The sequence below is a fragment of the Cervus canadensis genome, chromosome 2 (genome assembly GCF_019320065.1).
Source record: "Cervus canadensis isolate Bull #8, Minnesota chromosome 2, ASM1932006v1, whole genome shotgun sequence".
Taxonomy (NCBI): domain Eukaryota; kingdom Metazoa; phylum Chordata; class Mammalia; order Artiodactyla; family Cervidae; genus Cervus; species Cervus canadensis.
Window position 1 is genome coordinate 14763715 of NC_057387.1, and position 17720 is coordinate 14781434.

General features: G+C 55.7%; 1 protein-coding gene and 1 non-coding gene across 3 annotated transcripts; one reads left to right on the forward strand and one right to left on the reverse strand.

The window, feature by feature from the left end:
* Positions 1 to 403: 403 nt before the first annotated feature.
* Positions 404 to 11832, forward strand: PBXIP1 (PBX homeobox interacting protein 1). Of its 2 annotated transcripts, none has more exons than XM_043455163.1 (11): positions 404 to 505; positions 2767 to 2853; positions 5176 to 5302; positions 5563 to 5627; positions 5710 to 5875; positions 7358 to 7591; positions 7690 to 7713; positions 8017 to 8099; positions 8414 to 8542; positions 9139 to 10364; positions 10829 to 11832. In XM_043455163.1, the coding sequence occupies exons 2-11, from the start codon at positions 2803 to 2805 to the stop codon at positions 10905 to 10907; spliced, it is 2184 nt and encodes a 727-aa protein (XP_043311098.1). In that variant the 5' UTR covers positions 404 to 505; positions 2767 to 2802; the 3' UTR covers positions 10908 to 11832. The 2 variants fall into 2 exon arrangements, with proteins under 2 accessions (XP_043311098.1, XP_043311089.1); XM_043455154.1 differs by having other exon boundaries at positions 405 to 505; positions 5707 to 5875.
* LOC122437522 lies at positions 4559 to 4689 on the reverse strand. The gene has a single exon (XR_006268334.1). It is a non-coding gene; the product is annotated as a small nucleolar RNA SNORA51 (small nucleolar RNA).
* Positions 11833 to 17720: the final 5888 nt, after the last annotated feature.

Below are 17720 nucleotides of genomic sequence, written 5' to 3' on the forward strand. Positions count from 1 at the left end.
TTAGGATGCTTTAAAGCCCCCCACCCACCGCCCGCCCCCTTTAAAGAAAAGAATAGTGGCATCCTGAAACAATCGGCGCCAGGATGAGGATAGGGACAACCCACACTTTGCCACTCTCCTCCCCCATCCTGCAGCTGTCTCTTGTCTATCCTGGGACCAACCTGGCTCCTTGTCCTGGACATGCCACCCCCTTGCCTTTCAGTTCTGGGTCTTCCCTTCAGAAATTGTTTAGCCACTGGAAAAGGAGGGGAGGTGACCCCCAGTTGAGTTTGCTGGAACCCCAGTGTCCCACCGGGAGGTAAGCCCAGGTTTAGGGGCTCTGCAGGCGCCCCGCACCCCAGCGGCTCTCAGGTCTAGCTGTTATTGGCCAAAAGTTTCCGCCCCCTCAGGGAAGTTGACTTTCCATTGGTCAGCTCTCAGTCACGTGACCTTCCTTTCCTGCGGCTCTAAGAGCCGGAGAGGCAGCAACAAGTTCAGCTGAAGACTGAAGCAAGAGCTGGGTCAGGTAATGCCCTAGCCGGGCAGGGGCAACAGAAATCCCCAGGAGAGCAAGGATAGAGGAGAGGAAGGGTAGAACGTTGAAGGGTTGAGCTCCACCCAGGATCGATAGAGCTGTTTGTCATTTCTGGCCCGGGAGGGAGGGGGATCATGGGCGGCCGTTTCCAAAACAGGAACTTGCTCTGGGTCTCCCAGACAAGTTTTTGTAGTTTTATTTTAGAGGTTTGGGGGAACAGCTCTTAGAGGGGTTGAAATTAGCTGGACGAAACTTTCCCAGTGGCAGAGCTCCCCCTTTAGCTGTCTTTTGGAAATAGCACAAGTCCCTGACAATCCTTACAGGATGTTTTTGTTGAATCTTGCCTGAAAAAAGGAGAGGGAGTAGTGAGGAGGGGGTGGAGGTGGGTGTTCTTCCAAGAGGTTGATGAGAAGAAAGAGATCTGAAAGCAGCAGGGAAGGGTGGGAATTAGACAGCAGAAAGAACTTCCTAATAAGGCAGTGAGATGCTGGCCTGGGGGGAACAGGGAGAACTTATGGGATCTTCAGTGAATCCAACCAAGAGAGAGGTAACAACCAGGGTTTGGAACCCTGAGTGCAGAGGTTCTGGACTGTATTCTGTTTGGGTCTCAGAAGTGTTTGTCTTGTTGACCCAAATACCGTTTCTGGTTTCCATGGAGACAGTGGGTCTGACATCACCCTGGTTGCCATAGTGCCTGCTTCTGGAGGACCTGAGCAGGCTATACACAGCCAGGGGTAAACAGGGACTTCAGCCCAAGCTGCTGCCACTTCCTTCCTGCTGCCACCTGTTAAGAGTCACACGCAGCAACTGGGGATGGGGAGATGATGACAGAGTGGCGGGGGTGGGGCCTGAGACCAGAAGGCAGCACAGTAATGATTCTGTGGATGCCGTAGAAGCTGGCCAGGGGTGTCCTGCTGGACTGTGGTGTGGGGAAGTCATTGCAGCCTTTCTTCTGTCTCCTTGTGGGATGAGTGCCTGTCTCTGGGAGGCAGTGTGTAGGACTCCCACGGTGTGTCCTGCTGAAAGGGGGAAGTGTAGTGGTTTCCCAAAGTAGAACTGCCTCGCTTCTTCCCCAGCCTTACTTCCTCTCCCCAGGATTTCCTTTCAGGATCCTTTTCCACTTACCATCCTTCTAGCCCCTCAGCAAGCAGTCATGTAGCCTCAAAAGGATCACAGTCCAAGACCAGGGGCTCAGCTCATCTACCCCTCAGCTTTATGCCAGGTCCCAGTTGCCAGCCTGGGGCGATAGTGTTGGTCACGGAGGGAGGGGTAGGTCCTTCTCTTCTTATCTTGCTTTGTGTCAGGCTTTTGACGCTGGAGTGATCTCCCACCCCCACTCCACCATGTCAGAGCAGATTAGCAGGAAACAGGGCCACAGCCCTGGTTAATGTCCGTGCTTTGCAAATGGCAACGTGCTTTCTGTATTCGTGGTGGTTGCCACACATCCCTTTTCCTAGTCACCTTCAAGTTTCCTCAGATGAAACGCTGGAGTTTGCTGAGAAGGGAAACGAGAATGGAGAGTGACAAGGACATTTACTAGAGGCACATTCAGGTGGATGTAAGCTGTGCCATTGCTCTCAACCCTGGCTGCATGTGAGACTCATTTGGGAGATTTCTCGGAGCCTGAGCCTGATCCTTGAACTCAGTTATATCAGAATCTTAGGTGATTGATTCCATTGTGTAGCCAGTGAACAGGACCCCAAACTAAACCATACAGAGGACTTAATGGTGGGTGATGGGTTGGTGGCTTGTGGCTGATGAAGACCATCGACTTTTCTCTTCCAGGCCCTGGGGGAGGAGGTGGGATTGTGAGGGAGCCTGGGGAGGTGAAGGGAGGGCCAGATTGTTCCTCACTCTTCTCACTTGCTATTCATTGCTGGCAAGCCAAGTCAGCCAGTTTTCAGGCCTTCGTTTTCCCTGACTATAACATGAGAGAGTTGGCCTGGATTTTTCCCAGAGCTTTTCCAGCCCTGTGCTTCTCTGACCTTTCAAGGTCAGTTCTATTTCCCAGTTTCCCAAGGGCTCTTTTAGTCCCTGGGAAAGGCAAACTTGACTGCAGCTGTTGGTAGGTTCTGATTTGCAAGGCAAATACTGCCCAGAAGAATTCGGATCTTGGGGTCAGAAGGACTGGAACCGGGCTGATTCTGGAAGTGACTGCCCAGCCCTCACACTTGGAACCCAGCTGAGGCTGCTGTCTGTATCCCACCTCCCCCAAAGGGAGCTGGAGTCCCTAAGAGAGCCTTTCTCTGCAGGTGGCAGCCTCAGCAGCTTCGGGAACCTCAGCAGTGATGGCCTCCTGCCCAGACTCGGACAATAGCTGGGTGCTTGCCGGCTCAGAGGTAGGAAGAGCAGGCCTGGGAACCATATGGAATGGCGGTTCTGGCTGGGCTGGGCTACTTTCTGGGTCTGTCCCCCTTCCTTGCTCCTGGTGATCACACGTGTCACCTCCTGCCGGCTGTGAGAGGAACTCCAGGGACAGGGAGAATACGATCAGGCCCCAGGAGTCAGGAGTTGGGACTTAGACCGTGACTTGAAAGAAGGGAATTGTTGGGGTAAGCTATGAGAAGCAGAGGAGAAATTCTGGTGGGGAGACCAGCATTAGCAAAGGTCCTGAGGCAGCAATAGAGGAGCTGTGCTGGGGGAGACTGAGGAGGTCCGTTGGAGGAGGTGGAGACATGGGCCAGATGGTGTTGAAGTGAGGTTGGGTCAGAGCCTGCGAGCCTCCGGAAGAGGCCTATAGGGCCTGGCTCAGGCATTCGGGCCTCCCCTTGATGGAAAATAGCGGGCAGGCTCTGAGCCTGAGGGGGTCAGGACCATCGCTGCGGTGGGCAGAGGGTGCAGTCACTATGGGGGCTGTGTGGGAACAGGGGAGGGCGTTTTGAAGGTCCTACAGTCCAGGTTGTAGTTGGTGGGACGAGAACGCAGTGGGATCCTGTGCCCCAAAGCCACTGAGAAGGGGGCTGGCAGGATGGGGGATGGAGTGGCTGGAGACTTTGTCAAGGACTTGGTATGTTCCTTCCACAGGGAGGGAGGTAGCTGAGGAGTTTGAGGTAGAGACTAGGGTTTGGGTGGCCTTGAAAACTGATGGGGAGGGAGGGAGCTGCCTTCAGTGAGATGCGGGAGCAGGACCCGTGGGCTGGGGCTGGCTGGCGGAGCAGATGACAACGCGCTCCCAGCCAGAGCCCTGGCTGCCTTTGCAGACAGCTGGGGGAACTCGGACCAGCTGTTTCCCCTCGGTGTCCTCCCTTTAACGAGGCGGAGTCGTGTTTCTTGCCTTGTAGGAGGGACTGTGAGAAAAAGGTGACTTGAAAATTGTAAAGAGGGACTTCCCTGGCGGTCTAGTGGTTAAGACTTTGCCTTCCAACGCAGGGGGTACAGGTTAGATCCCTGTTCCAGAAGCTGAGATTTCCACATGCGTTGGGGCCAAAAAACCCAAACATAAAACAGAAACCGTATTGTAACAAATTCAATAAAGACTTTTAAAATGGTACACATTAAAAAAATCTTTTTTTAAAAAAGAATCCTGTAAAGAAACGTATTAAGGTCAAGAATTATTCTTGGAAGTTTAGCGAGAGCCATGGATGGGATGAGCAGGCCGTGGGCCTGCTGAGGGGGCGTTTGCAGAAAAAGGAGAGGCTGAGGCTGTAGACGGGTGGGCTGAGAGCACCCTGGGAGACAGGCTGGCTGTGGCTGGGGTGAGATGGGCTTCCATTAGCTCCTGGGAGAGGGGTGTGCAGGGAGCGGGAAAGGCCAGAAAAGTTTGGAGGATGGAGCAGGTGGCCCCTTATGAGGAGAACTGGGGAAGCCCGTGGGGGATGGGACGGTGATCCTTAGGCTCCAGGGGACTTTGTTCTCTTGCCAGTTACTGAGTTGGTCACTTGTGGGGAGGGAGACCCAGGCTGTAGCTGGCTTCTCTGGGGAGGTGGTGGTGGGGTGCCAGGTTTGTACAGTGGTCCAGTGCCTTGGGCCAGTGGTACTTTTTTTTTTTTTAATTAGCTTAATATCTGATTGAATAACTTAATTCTTTTTTTTTTTTTTTCAACTCCATGTCCTCCCATTCACCATACAGACCAGGCAGAGTGCCTGCCCAGGCTGTATGTGGGGTGGGTTTACTTTGACTCCTGTTTCTATACTGTCAGTGTAAGAACGCAGCCTGTACCAAGTACCAGGAGGCTGAAGTTAATTAATTTTTAACCTAATCCTGTAAATATAGGATTCCTTTAAAAATAACATTTACTTGTTTTTTTTTGGCTGTGCTGGGTCTTAGTTGTGGCATGCGGGATCTAGTTTCCTGACCAGGGAACAAACCCTGGCCCCCTGCATTGGGAACACTGAGTCTTAGCCACCGGACCACCAGGAAAGTCCCCAGGGGTGCGTCTTCACAGAAATTTGGCCTCTAAAAGTTCCTCAGAGCAGCAAGTGAAGTTAGGGAATGGCTGAACATTGTGTCGAGCGGAGATGTCACAGTGCCAGCTGACCCCTGCCCCCTCCCCACTTTGGAGCAGCCACTACTGAGTGTATTATGTATTTGTAAGATGTGGGCTGGGATCCCTGAACGCTGTGGCTGGTCTCAGGCACCCCAGGAGAGCACCCCGTGCTCTTGGCTTCGTCCTGCTGTCCTTCCTCTAAAGCAGCCCTTCTGCTTGCACCCCTGCCCCCAGAGCCTGCCTGTGGAGACCTTGGGTCCTGAATCTGGGATGGACCCAGAATCTGAGAGAGCTCCCCGGGCCCCTCTGAGCCCCTCCAAGGCAGCTGCTGAGGAATCAGCTGGGACCTTGGATGGAGGAGGTAACGGGGCCCTGCTGAGGGGGGCGGTGCAGCCACCTGTCCCCCATGTTCTGGGGTTTCCCAGTTTCCTCAGGGAGAGGGAGGCCAGTTGGTCTTATTCCCAGCATTGATCTCAGTTTAAAACCTTCCTTTATCCCATCCTGGCTTTCTCCTGTCCCTTCCTGCCTGGTCGCGGCCTGTGGGAGCCGGGGAGCTGTGTAGTATGTTCAACTGGGAGGGGGGGCCATGATGTTTTTCCTGAGTCTTCTCTCCCACCACAGAGACTGTGTCCCAGAGTGAGAGCTCCCAATCGGGGACCATCCTGTCAGAGGAGGCTGAGGCCAAGGTGAGGACCTTCCCCGGGGGAAGGGTGGGAAGTGGGGAGGGCCAGGGGACGTGGGAAGCGCTCATAGCTGTGTCTGCAGCAGGGTGTCCTGGAAGGGGATGACCCTGGAATGGAGAACCCCGGCCCAGGAGACACAGAGGCCCGGGGAGACTTGGAGGAGACCCCTGAGGTGGTAGGCCTGGAACCGGACTCACAGGACCTGGAGGATCAGAGCCCCCCCTGCAGCCTGCCTTCATCCCCCAACACAGGTGAGAGTCCTCCTTGTTTCCCCTGTCACTATCCTTCTAGAAGGTGTTGGAGTGGGAATAGATAGACATCACTGCCAAGCACAGCTCCGGTCCAGGTCCTAGGACTCGGCAGCTCGGAGCCTTCCTTAAGCTGTGTCTGTGAATCCTCACCACCGTCACCCCTGGGGACACTCAGGTGTAGGTTAAGTCATACAGCTGATAAGTGGCAGGGCCTGGGTCTGATCAGCTCTTTCCTCTCTACTGTGGGGCCTCCTCTTTACTCGCCTCTAGATTTGGCTCTCATTCCCTGAGTCCCTCCCATGAGTCAGCCCTGGGAAGGCAGGCTGGCTTCACAGCCTGTATAAGAGGTGGACTAGGCTGAGCCAAGGGGCAAGTCTTGTGAGGGGTGCAAGGTGGTGTGATTAAGGGGCCCCCTCAGGAACGGGGGAGGGTGGTTTAGTCAGGGGACAGGTCGAGGGGAAGGGGGAGGCAGGGACAGTTGGGGAACAGGTTCACACCGGAGGTGACATTTGAGTGGAAGCTTGAGCAAAGAGTGGACTTTTGGTAGGTAGGGTAGGAGGAAGACAACATGCAGGCCAAGGCTGTAGCGTCAACAAAGGGCTGGGTTCCCCTGTCCTGTACTGAGGAGGCTGCGTCCAAGGCCGGTGGCAGGAGAAGTGTGAGAAGGCATCTTTGTTGAGGGGTGACAGGGTGGAGGGGGCGGCGGGGTCTGGGGCCATTTAGGGGGCAACTGCAGTCAGACAAAGCTGAGGAAGACCTGAACTGAGGCAGAAAGGGGCATGTGCCGCTGAGACGGCGTGTTGTCAAACTGTGCATGGGAGGTAAAGAGGGAGGGCTGAGGTTGGCTCGGTGGAGCAGTGGCATCTTGCCCTGCATTGGGGGTGGCGCCAGGAGATAACCAGCTTGGAGAGCAGTGTGTTGAGTGGTTGGTCCCCAGGGACAGCCAGGTGGACGTGACCAGGAGGTGGTCAGACATCTGGGCCTGGAGCTTCCAGGGAGGCCAGTCGGGAGCTACAGATGAGGGACTCAATCCGCTCTGGGGGGAAGCCGGCGGGGTGGGTGAGAGTGGGTGACTCTGTGTGCGGTGAGAAGAGCAGAAAAGCAGAAATGGTGCCAGGGAGACCTCTGCCTCTAGGACCGGGAGCAGCTGGGCATTGAAAGGAGACACTGAGAGGGCGTGGCCAGGTTTCCGACAAAACAAGGGCTGGAGGCACAGGTGGGAGCAGGGGGGCGCTTTTAGGATGAAAGTTGCTCTTGTATCTTGTCTGTAGTAGAAAGGACTGGTCTTCAGTCTGGGCAGGGGTAGTCACTGATGCCCAAGCACGTGTGGGCAGGGTCTCCCCTGGCACCATTTCTGCTTTTCTGCTCTTCTCACCCTCTGTGATCACGGCTGGGGGTCTCCTGTGTTTGCCTCTGGTTCTGGTCTGTCTGTCTGTCCGTCTCTCCAGTTGCTTTACTGCCTGTCCCCCTCCCTTCCTCCAGCTCAGATCAGGGAGGAGGCCCACCGCTCCAGCAGCGAGGAGGACGACACCGATGTGGATGTGGAGGGTCTGCGGAGACGGCGGGGCCGGGAGCCCGGCACTCCTCAGCCCGCGGCCACCCTGGGTGTGGAGCGCCAGGGCCAGGGGGAAGGTGCAGGCGGGGAGCTGGGCATCTCCCTCAACATGTGTCTTCTCGGGGCCCTGGTTCTGCTGGGCCTGGGGATCCTCCTCTTTGGTGAGTGGTCCCTCCCCCGCTGGCACCTTGAGCCTCTGCTCTGGCCCCTCTTGCAGCACTCTGACCCCATTCTGCCCCTGCCTCTGTCTCCATTTCAGGTGGCCTCTCAGAGTCTGAAAGTGGTGAGTGAGGATGGGCCGTGACCGGTTTGTGTCTGTCCCCTTCCAGCCCTGCGGGAGGCTGATGGGGGCAGTTCCCTGGGTCAGGAGTAGGGATGCTGGGGGCTGTACAGTTTTTGCTCAGATATAGGCCTTATGTCAGCTATTCGGGGTGACCCTTGACCTTTTACCTTGCTGGACCCCTCAGCCCTAGGGCGAGGTCCAGGGCAGGACAGCGACTGTGTGTGTGTTGGGGGGGCAGGGAGGGGGAGAAGGAGAGGGCGCTGTGTGCCTGGAGGCCAGTTTCAGGATTCCACTTTCCCACAGGGCCCCTGGAGGGAGTAGACCTGCAGGTCTTGCCAGATCCGGAGTCTGATGCTGAGATGCTGGAGGCTGTGGGGGATGGGCAGGCATGTGTGACTGTCTCCCTCTGTGCCAGGGATCTGGTGGGGGCTGTCTGGGTTGTGGGGCTGGGCTGGGGTGACTGGCTCCTTTGCCCTTGTGTGTGTGTGTGTGTATGTATGTTAGTCACTCAGTCGTGTCTGACTCTGCGACCCCATGGACTGTAGCCCACTAGGCTCCTCTGTCCATGAAATTCTCCAGGCAGAAATGCTGGAGTGAGTAGCCATTCCCTTCTCTTGGGATCTTCCCGACCCAGGGATCGAACCTGGGTCTCCTACACTGCAGGCAGATTCTTTACTGACTGAGCCACCTTTGCCCTCAGGATGGACTACAGCAGCTACAGACCTCAGAGCTCCTGGACAGTGTCCCCAGCCTGCAGAATATGGCCCTTCTGCTGGATAAGCTGGCCAAGGAGAACCAGGACATCCGACTACTGCAGGCCCAGCTGCAGGTGGGCACAAGCAGGATGGGGTGGGCTACATACCCTCCCTAGGCCACGTGTCTGTCTGTCCAGTTTCCTCCCCGCAGAGAAGTTTCCTGTGTTCACCCACATACCCTGACCCCCTCCCTTTCCCACTAGAGTCCAGTCATCTTCCTTGTTTTGTTCCTGTCCTGCATGCTAAGGGTTAGGCCAGGACTGGCATATCTGCTTCACGTGGCATGCCACCTCTGCTTGATTGGCATGGTCTACCTGGAGCCTTGTGTGGAGAAGGATTTGAAGAACATGCCAAGACTCAGTGGGAAAGAAGTGCTGTGATCAGTTAATAATATCTGTTTTGGGTATGGGAGGTGGAAATAGGGCAATGAGAGCCATATCTTGGCTCTCTTTAGGTGAATTAAAGAAGTGTGGGCTTATAAACAGACAGAGCTAAGGTAGAATTTGGGGATCCCAGGGTCTGGTGAAGGGTGCAGATGGGCTGGGAGATGAAAACCAAATCCTCTGAGTCTCTCAGGCCATAAAGGCTATGATGGAATAGAATTAGGGTAGCAGGCACTGGACCTATCCTTGACGACTCCCTGGGCCCTCTATCCCTACTCCCACTCCAGGCCCAGAAGGAAGAGCTTCAGAGCCTGATGCATCAGCCCAAAGGGCTAGAAGAGGAGAATGCCCGGCTCCGAGGGGCCCTCCAGCAGGGCGAGGCCTCCCAGCGGGCCCTGGAGTCAGAGCTGCAGCAGCTGCGGGCCCAGCTTCAGGGACTGGAGGCTGACTGCGTCCAGGGTGCAGATGGGCTGTGTCTCCATTGGGGCAGAGGCCCGCAGGCTGGCAAGGTCACCAAGGAGCAAGGCGCTACAGGGCCGGAGCCAAGCCCTGGATTCCTGGAGCAAAAGAAACAGCTAGAGGCCGAGGCCCAGGCATTAAGGCAAGAGTTGGAGCGGCAGCGGCGGCTGCTGGGGTCTGTGCAGCAGGACCTGGAACGGAGCTTGAGGGATGCGGGCCGAGGGCATCCAGCCCAGGCTGGCCTGGCTGAGTTGGGTCACAGGCTGGCCCAGAAGCTGCGGGGCCTGGAGGACTGGGGCCAGCGCCCTGGGGTCCCTGCTAATGTCTCAGAGGCCTGGCATCAGAAGCCTCACTTCCAGAATTCCAGGGAGCGGAGTGGGAAGGAAAAGTGGTGGGATAAGCAAGGGGACTGGAAGACTGAGCACCGGAAACATAAGAAGGAGGTATCTGGCCGGGAGAAGAGCTGGCGGGGTGAGGAGGACAGGGAGCGGGCGGGGAGGTGGAAGGAGGGCAAGCCAAGGGTGGAGGAGTGGGCCAGCAAGAAGGATGGCAAGCGACAGCGTTCCAAGGAGCCCCCCAGGAAAAGTGGGAGCTCCCACCCCTCCGGAGAAAGGCAGAAACACCCTCGGTGGAAGGAAGGAGCTAAAGACAGGCATGACCCCCTGCCACTCTGGGCAGAGCTGTCCAAGCACAAGTACCAGGCACCCCAGGGCTGTTCAGGTGTCCATGAGTGTGCCCGGCAGGAGGGCCTGGCCTTCTTTGGCATAGAGCTAGCCCCCGTGCAGCAACAGGAGCTGGCCTCTCTGCTGAGGACGTACCTGGCACGACTGCCTTGGGCTGGGCCACTGAGCAAGGAGCTGCCCCTCTCTCCCACTTACTTCGGTGAGGATGGTATCTTCCGCCACGACCGCCTCCGGTTCCGTGACTTTGTAGACGCCTTGGAGGACAGCCTGGAGGAGGTGGCGGTGAGACAAACAGGTGACGACGACGAGGTGGATGACTTTGAGGATTTCATCTTCAGCCACTTCTTTGGAGACAAAGCACTGAAGAAGAGGTGGGCAGCTGTGGGGGAGTTGGGTCAGTGGGACAGAGCAGGGGGCAGGAGGTGATGGTGGGGTGGGGTGTCTGTGTGTGTGTGAAAGATTCAGGGCCCTGAGTTGGGGGTGTTCAGTTTGAGATTTCGCCTCCTGAGGGCAGAAAGCTGAGCCTGTGCTCAGCCCAGAGTGGTCCTGGGGAGTCTCCTTTTGGGCTAGAGTTTTTTTCCTCCCAAGTTGCCCTGTGCTATCCATACTTGTGTGGTCTGGTGGGTAAGAGAGATTGCTTCCCGTCTCCCCAGCTGGGGCCTTGTCCTGGGACACCAGGTCTGGCCACACGCCCCTCCCCCCAGTCTGATGGACGGTGGCTGCCCGTGTCACCTGCCTAGGGGGAACAGGGTCCCCTCTCAGGGGGCTGTCTTCTCATCACATGACGTTGTTCTCTAAAGGCCTCTTCCTGCTTCCACTCCCTGCCCCCCTACAGGTCTGGGAAGGACAAACATTTGCAGAACTCCAGAGTTGTGGGGCCCAGGGAGGAGCACAGCCCCCACCGCCGGGGCTGAGGCCCCGCGTTATCTATCCCCTGGGAACCGTTAAACTGCCACCTCCCTCGGCTCGGTTGGTGTCATTGGATGTCCTTCACAGAGGAGAGTGGCGATCACCGAGCCCTGCACTGATACCACTTCTGCTACAAAAAGGCCTTAGCTGGAGCTGCTTTGCTGTCTATGCAAATGAATGCAAATTCATAGGGCCTTGACCCTTGCAGCCGGATTGTGAAGGGGGGATGGGAGACAAGCCTGTTTTTTAGGAGGGTAGGGTGGGGGTAAGAGGTATGGGGCAATTCAGATTCTAAAGCCAGAGAGCTGGTGCGTGCGTGCGCGTGCGTGCGTGCGTGTGTGTGTGTGTGTGTGTGTGTCTGTAGGGGGGCCCCTTGGCTGCACACACTGACCCGTGCACCCTGGGATTCTCTTCGCCCGGCTGGCTGAAGGCCCAGCATGAAGGCTTTCCCTGGGGTTTTGTTAGATTTGGAAGGAGCTATCCCTAGGGAATCGAAGCCCCCTTTTTAGCTCTGCTCCTCACGTGGCCTCACCTCTGCTTGTGAACTGTAGACTCAGATTCCAATAAATTTCTGTAGGAGCTGTGACTTTGGGTGGAGGCTCTGTCGCTTAGGGCTGTTTCTAAGCACAGGGGAAGCCCACACCCATCACCTCATAGGCACTGGTACTCACCTTCTCCCCTCCCCGTCACCTCACCCTCCCCGCAAACCTCAGGCCCTCTGGGCTGGAACTCCCCATTTTGCTCACAGCTGTCTTGGCTGCATCCCTGGTAGATGTAGAAATATGCAAGTGGGTTTTGGGCTCAAATCCAGGTTGAGTGATTTTGGGCACATCAATCCCTGGGAACCTTGGGTTTCTAATCCCCAAAAAGGGAGATTGAAGGGCTGGGGACTCTTCGAGCAGGATTGTAAATAAATCAATGTAAACAAAATATGTGTCCAATATTTGGCCCTCAGAAGTGATTTCATTCCCTTTAGAGTGTGGAGGAGGGTGGAGGAGGGGATCCCCGCCCCCACCTCACAGCACAGGCTTTTGCGTTGGGGGGATGAGGGGACCACTAGGTGGCGCCCTGGCTCCACATTTGCTCCAGACCTCACCTACCTCACTACTAAGCGCCCCGAATCTTGGACCCCAATCCCACTGACTTGGGCCACTCTCTGGCTACTTCTCCCAGGAAGACCCAGATTCCCCCAGGCTTCTCTTTAGAAAGTCCTTCCTGACTGGGCTTCTTGCTTGGCCTGGAAATCCCCTTGGGGGGACAGAATGAATGTGTGACTTCAGGCCAGGTCCAAGGAGTGTGTTAGAGCCGAGGTGTGTGAGTCCCTCAGTCACGTCTGACTCTGTGACCCCATAGACTGTAACCCTCCAGGCTCCTCTTGTCCATGGGATTTCCCAGGCAGGAATACCAGAGTGGGTTGCCATTTCCTTCTCCAGGGGATCTTCCTGATCCAGGGATCGAACCCAGGTCTCTCACATTGCAGGCAGACTCTTTACTGTCTGAGCCACCTGGGAAGCCCAGGGTTTTGCCCAAAAGGGGACTGTAATTGATAACAAGTGCTTCTGTAACACTACAACTGATGGGTTGCTCACTGCTAAAGGACTTTAAGGGTGCTAGCTTATTTAATTCAGGTATGGATGTGAGAGTTGGACTATACAGAAAGCTGAGCGCCGAAGAATTGATGCTTTTGGACTGTGGTGTTGGAGAAGACTCTTGAGAGTCCCTTGGACTGCAAGGAGATCCACCAGTCAATCCTAAAGGAAATCGGTCCTGAATACTCATTGGAAGGACTGATGCTGAAGCTGAAACTCCAATACTTTGGCCACCTGATGCGAAGAACCGACTCATTGGAAAAGACCCTGATGCTGGGGAAGATTGAAGGCGGGAGAAGGGGACGACAGAGGAAGAGATGGTTGGATGGCATCACCAACGCGATGGACATGAGTTTGGGTTCCTGGAGTTAGTGATGGACAGGGAAGCCTGGAGTGCTGCAGTCCACAGGGTTGCAAAGAGTCATACATGACTGAGTGACTGAACTGAACTGAATTCTAATTGGATGGGGTGAGGCAGGGTGGGGATGGAACAAGGTCCACTCATTCAGCAAACATTTACACTCTATTGTGTACCAGAGGCAGTGTGGTACTGAGAATACAGAGGCGTGTTAAGGAGTTTATAGTTCAGTGGAGCCCACTTTCTGCAGCACGAGGGATTGCAGTTAGACCTAAGGAAGAACTTCCTCCTAGGCAGAGGGTCAGTGAAAAGGGGCTTTAGGAAAGAGGTTTTCTAGAGTGGGGGTCGGGAGGAGCAAGTACAGTCTAGCCTGGGGTCTGGATTTGGCATCCTGGCTCTGTGGACCATCATACACCTGAGGAAGCCTCTTTTACTTGGTTCACATTGCTTGCCTTCTGTAGGTGTCAGAACTTAAACTTCTTGGAGAGGGAAGCAGGCTAGGTAGGAGGTATGATTCCGTGTCCCAGGAGGGAGAATGTGTTTAGGGAGGGGACACAAACTGGCCCCCTGGGTTCCCAGAGGGTGTGGGCTGCCTGGGGTTTCTCAGTTTCGTTTCTAGGGCCCATTTCCTTCGTTTGCATAACGAACTCTCAAGGAGGCTAGGAAGTTCCCCCAAGCCCCCTCCTCTTTCTGAGCCACTCAGGAAGTAGATATGCTGAGCTGGAGGTTTCTGAAACTGCTGAATCAGGAAGAAAAGGCCACGAACCCAGGGGGTAGGTTGGGGAGGGGCCAGGACACGAAGGACATTGGCCATTCTGATTACCCTGTCTCAGGTGCCCCCCGTCAGTGATCCTCCTGCCCATTGTAGGTCACTATGCCACTCCATCACACCCATGCCCCTACAGCAGCGCTGGTAAAGAGTGGGGACCCCGAGTCTCAGGTCATAGGGTGCTCGCTGGTCACAGGCACAGCATGTGGAGACAAGCCAAGGGAGGCTGGAGCTGTGGGGACAGAGCTCCCTCCCCACAGGGCCGGGGACAGCTTTTGACCATGCAGGAGGGTAGACCCACTGGACTCTGCCACACGACCTTGCTTGGCCCCCAGGTCTGGCCTGGGCCCTTCCAGTTTAAGCATTTGGGATTTTAAGCACTTGGCTTTTCTGCCTTTTCCTCTGGGAACTCCCCCAGCTAAGTGCTCAGCTCCGGCGTGTCGGGGAAATCACTAGAGTCGGGGGTGGCCCTCCTTGGCTTTCCCCTCTCAAGTGGAAAAGTTTTGCTTCCTTTGACCATCCCCCAACTTCATTTCCCTGCGGTCCCCCAACCTGCCATTCCTCCCTCCCACCCCTGCCCCTCATTCTTCAGCCCTCAGCTCCTTTCCCGCCCTCAGCTCCACCTTCTCTCATCATGCCCACACCAGCCCTAACCTCCTCCAGGATCCTCCCCATCTCTTCCTGCTTCCCTGGGTCCTCCAGGCCCCAGTTTTACCCCTGCCTTTTACTCCCACCCATACTGGGGAGTGGGGGCATGGGGTGGTGGTCACCTTCAGGCCTGCCCCACCCTATAAGCTCCTTGAAGGCCAGAGGCCTGTGTTCCTTTTGAGAACCACTCCCAGCCCTCTCTGCTGGGCCCCTGGACAGATGCTGGATTGGCAGGCTGTTGCCATGGGAACCTCCCAGGGCCACTGGTGCAGGGACATCCCCTCCTCTCATCTGTTCCGAGTCATAGATACTCCTGGTCCCTCCACACTTCACTTGCTCACAGAGGGTCTAGCAGGAACTCTGCAGGGTGGGGTGTGTGTGTGGGTTATTGGCCTAAACCCCGACCATATCAGGTCCCTCCTCTCTGCTTTCACCAGTCGGTGGTCAGAGCCACAGAAACCCCCTAGTAGTAATTCTTGGGGGTTGTCCGAGTTCCCTATCCCTCCCCTGTGGGCCTTCCGTCAAGGTTGCTGCCCATCCCTTTGGTAGCCCTTGGCTTCTGGAATAGGCCCTGCCCATATAGAACCAAAGCAGGCCCCTTCCCCTCTCACCTGGTCTTTATCCGGGGCCAGGTGGAGACCCAGCCCAGGTCTCTTTTAACTAGACCGGTGGCCTGGGCAAACTTTCGGTCTCCGGTCTCCACAACCGCCTGCCTGCGGGCCTTCTCGCTTTAGGGCTCGGCTTCCTCATCACTGAAGTGAGCCTGTGGATCCCCCTCATGAGTTGTTGTGATGATGGAATGAGTCATCCAAAGACAAAGGAAAAGGCTTTTCAAACTGTAGAGTGCTGTCAAAAGTTTTATTTTTATTTTACTTAGCCTCTAAGGGGGAAGTTGAGGCCTCTGTGAACTACAGATATGGGAGCAGAGGGTGTTGGTTCCCAGACCGTGTAGTAGGAGCGGACAGGGAAAAGATGCCAGCTAACACTCAAGACCGAACACTGTGCTCCGTGCTGGGGGGAGACCACAGTCTTTGCCCCCGAAGCTAACCAAATGAGTTTATTACCAGGCAGAGAGTTTTTGCTTTTAAATTTTAAATAAGAATATTTATTTTTAATTGATTGATGATTGCTTTACAATATTGGTTTGATATCTGTTGTACATCAACATGGATTAACCATAGGTGTCCCCTCCGTCTTGAACCTCCCTCCCACCTCCCATCCCTCTAGATTGCTAGGGAGCCCCAGTTGGAGTTCCCTGAGTTATAGAGCAAATTCCCACTGACTATCTATTTACATATGTTAGTGTAATACCAAGCAGAGTTTGTTTTTTTTTCAAGCAGAGTTTAAAAGTACTCTCTTATCGGTGCCAGGAAGGTGAAGAGGAAGGAGGGGGTGGTGTTTTTTTGGGGGGTGCTGTGCTCTGTGACATGTGGGATCCTAGTCCCTTGGCCAGGAATTGAACCTCACTTCCCACAGTGGAAGCATGGAGTCTTAACTACTGGACCACCAGGGAAGTCCCGGGAAGGGGTGGCCTTTGAGCTGGACCTTGAAGATAATAAGGATAGATGATGTGGAGGGGATTTCAGATGAGGCAGAGGTGAGGCCTTAGGGGAGGGTGGAACAACCCTCCCCTCTGTGGTCAGATGGTGTTAAGTTCATGTTCCTGTAAGGGAGCAAGTTCTCCCATGGGCCTGCTTGCAAGTCTGAGGGGGAGTGCCACTATAGGAAATGGGGAGAGGTGTGAGGGGCAGGGGGAATGGAAAGGGAAGACACAGGGGTGCAGGGCAGCTGGCAGGTGGAAGGGTGGACTAGAAAGAGGTGAAATCACAGGTAGGTAGGAGGTGTCAGCCAGCAGCTCAGGAGGAAGATGATGCAGGCCTGATTTAGAGCAGGGAGTTAGAAAGGCCTGGCCTTGGACGGGACAAGGACAAGGGGGAGGGAGGAGCCAAGGACACACGGAGCTTCCCAGCCTCGTGACAGTTGGATGACTGCAGCCTCACAGGATACCAGGAAAGAAGGAGGAAAGTCTGGAACTGGTTTTGTAGGGGGTGGGGTGGGGTGAGGTGTGTGGAGTAGGGATGGAGGGGGGAGGGGGCTGGGGACGGGGGAGGGGGAGCTGGTGGGCTTGACTGCTTAGGATGCGGGACAGGGATAGGGCCAGTCTTCCAGCAGGTCACCCTACTGCTCCACCAAGTTGTATGCGCCTGCCTCCCAGTCCTTGTGTCCCTCCTACCCCCTGCCCACCCCCGAATTCCTTTCCAGGGCAGGGCCCCTTTGGAGAACTTCTTACCAGTCAGTACACTTATCTTTACAGGGCCTGAGGGGAGGCACCCAGCAGAGGGGAGTGCGTCCACTGAGGTCACCACTGAGCCCTTCACTGCAGTCAAAGTGAAAGGTCATCGTGCAGGGCCCATGGGCAGAAACCTGAAGCCGTGCATTGTGGAGAGGGAGGTAGGTGTTAGATGGCCCCCTTGAGAAGCTCAATCCCCTGTGGGCCAAACAGACCTGCCAGAAATGCTTGCTTATCTGGAATGCAGCCTTGGGCCCTTGGGGAGGCAGCTTTCTTTGTAGGGATGGCCCAGTGCAGGAACCTTGGCATGAGGAACAGGCCACCCCTCTCATCTCCATGGGCCATGGACTTTCAGAGCCCTTCTCTGCCTTTTATCTCACTGAGAAGTAGGCCTTAAAGAAGGTGAGACCACGAATCTCTCATTTTTATACAGACGAAGAACTGAGAGGGAGGGAGGAGTTGACTTGCCTAAGGTCCTATGATAGCTGGACAGTGACAGTGGAAGACTGGCCCCTAAGAAGCCTTTAGGACGCCAGGGGAAATTTGAAATGTCCGGTACTATGGCTTTCCACACCCCTCCCCCAGAGCTGACCCAGGGTTGCAAGAAATAGCTGAGCTCCCATCTGTGGGTCCCTTTTGGGCTTCCCCAGTGGCTGAGTGGTAAAGAATCCACCTGCAACTCAGTCCTTGAGTTGGGAAGATCCCTTGGAGGAGGGCATGGCGACACACTCAGTATTCTTGCCTGGAGAATCCCATGGACAGAGGAGCACCTGGCGGGCTGCAATTCACAGGGCTGCAAAGTGTCGGACAAGACTGAAGTGACTGAGCATGCGTGCACTCTGGGTCCCTTTAGCTGACTCCTCCTCCCTGGGCCTGTGTGCCCCCGACTTCAGCTACCTGGCCCTGGAGGCATTTCCTCTCTGGCTCCCAGCTGCCACCTGACTGGCCCCAGCATGTGGGTAGGAGAAGGCCAGTCCTGGAAGGACCGTCATGAGCACTGGTCCCACCCCTTTTGTTGTTCAGAGGTGAAAACTGAGGGCCAGAGAGGGAAGTGACTTGTCCAAGGTCGCAAATCTTGCTAGGGACAGAATGGAGACCAGAGCCCAGGGCTGCTGACTCCTAAGAGTCCCCTGTTCCTCTTACCTCCACTCCTCTCTCTGGTTC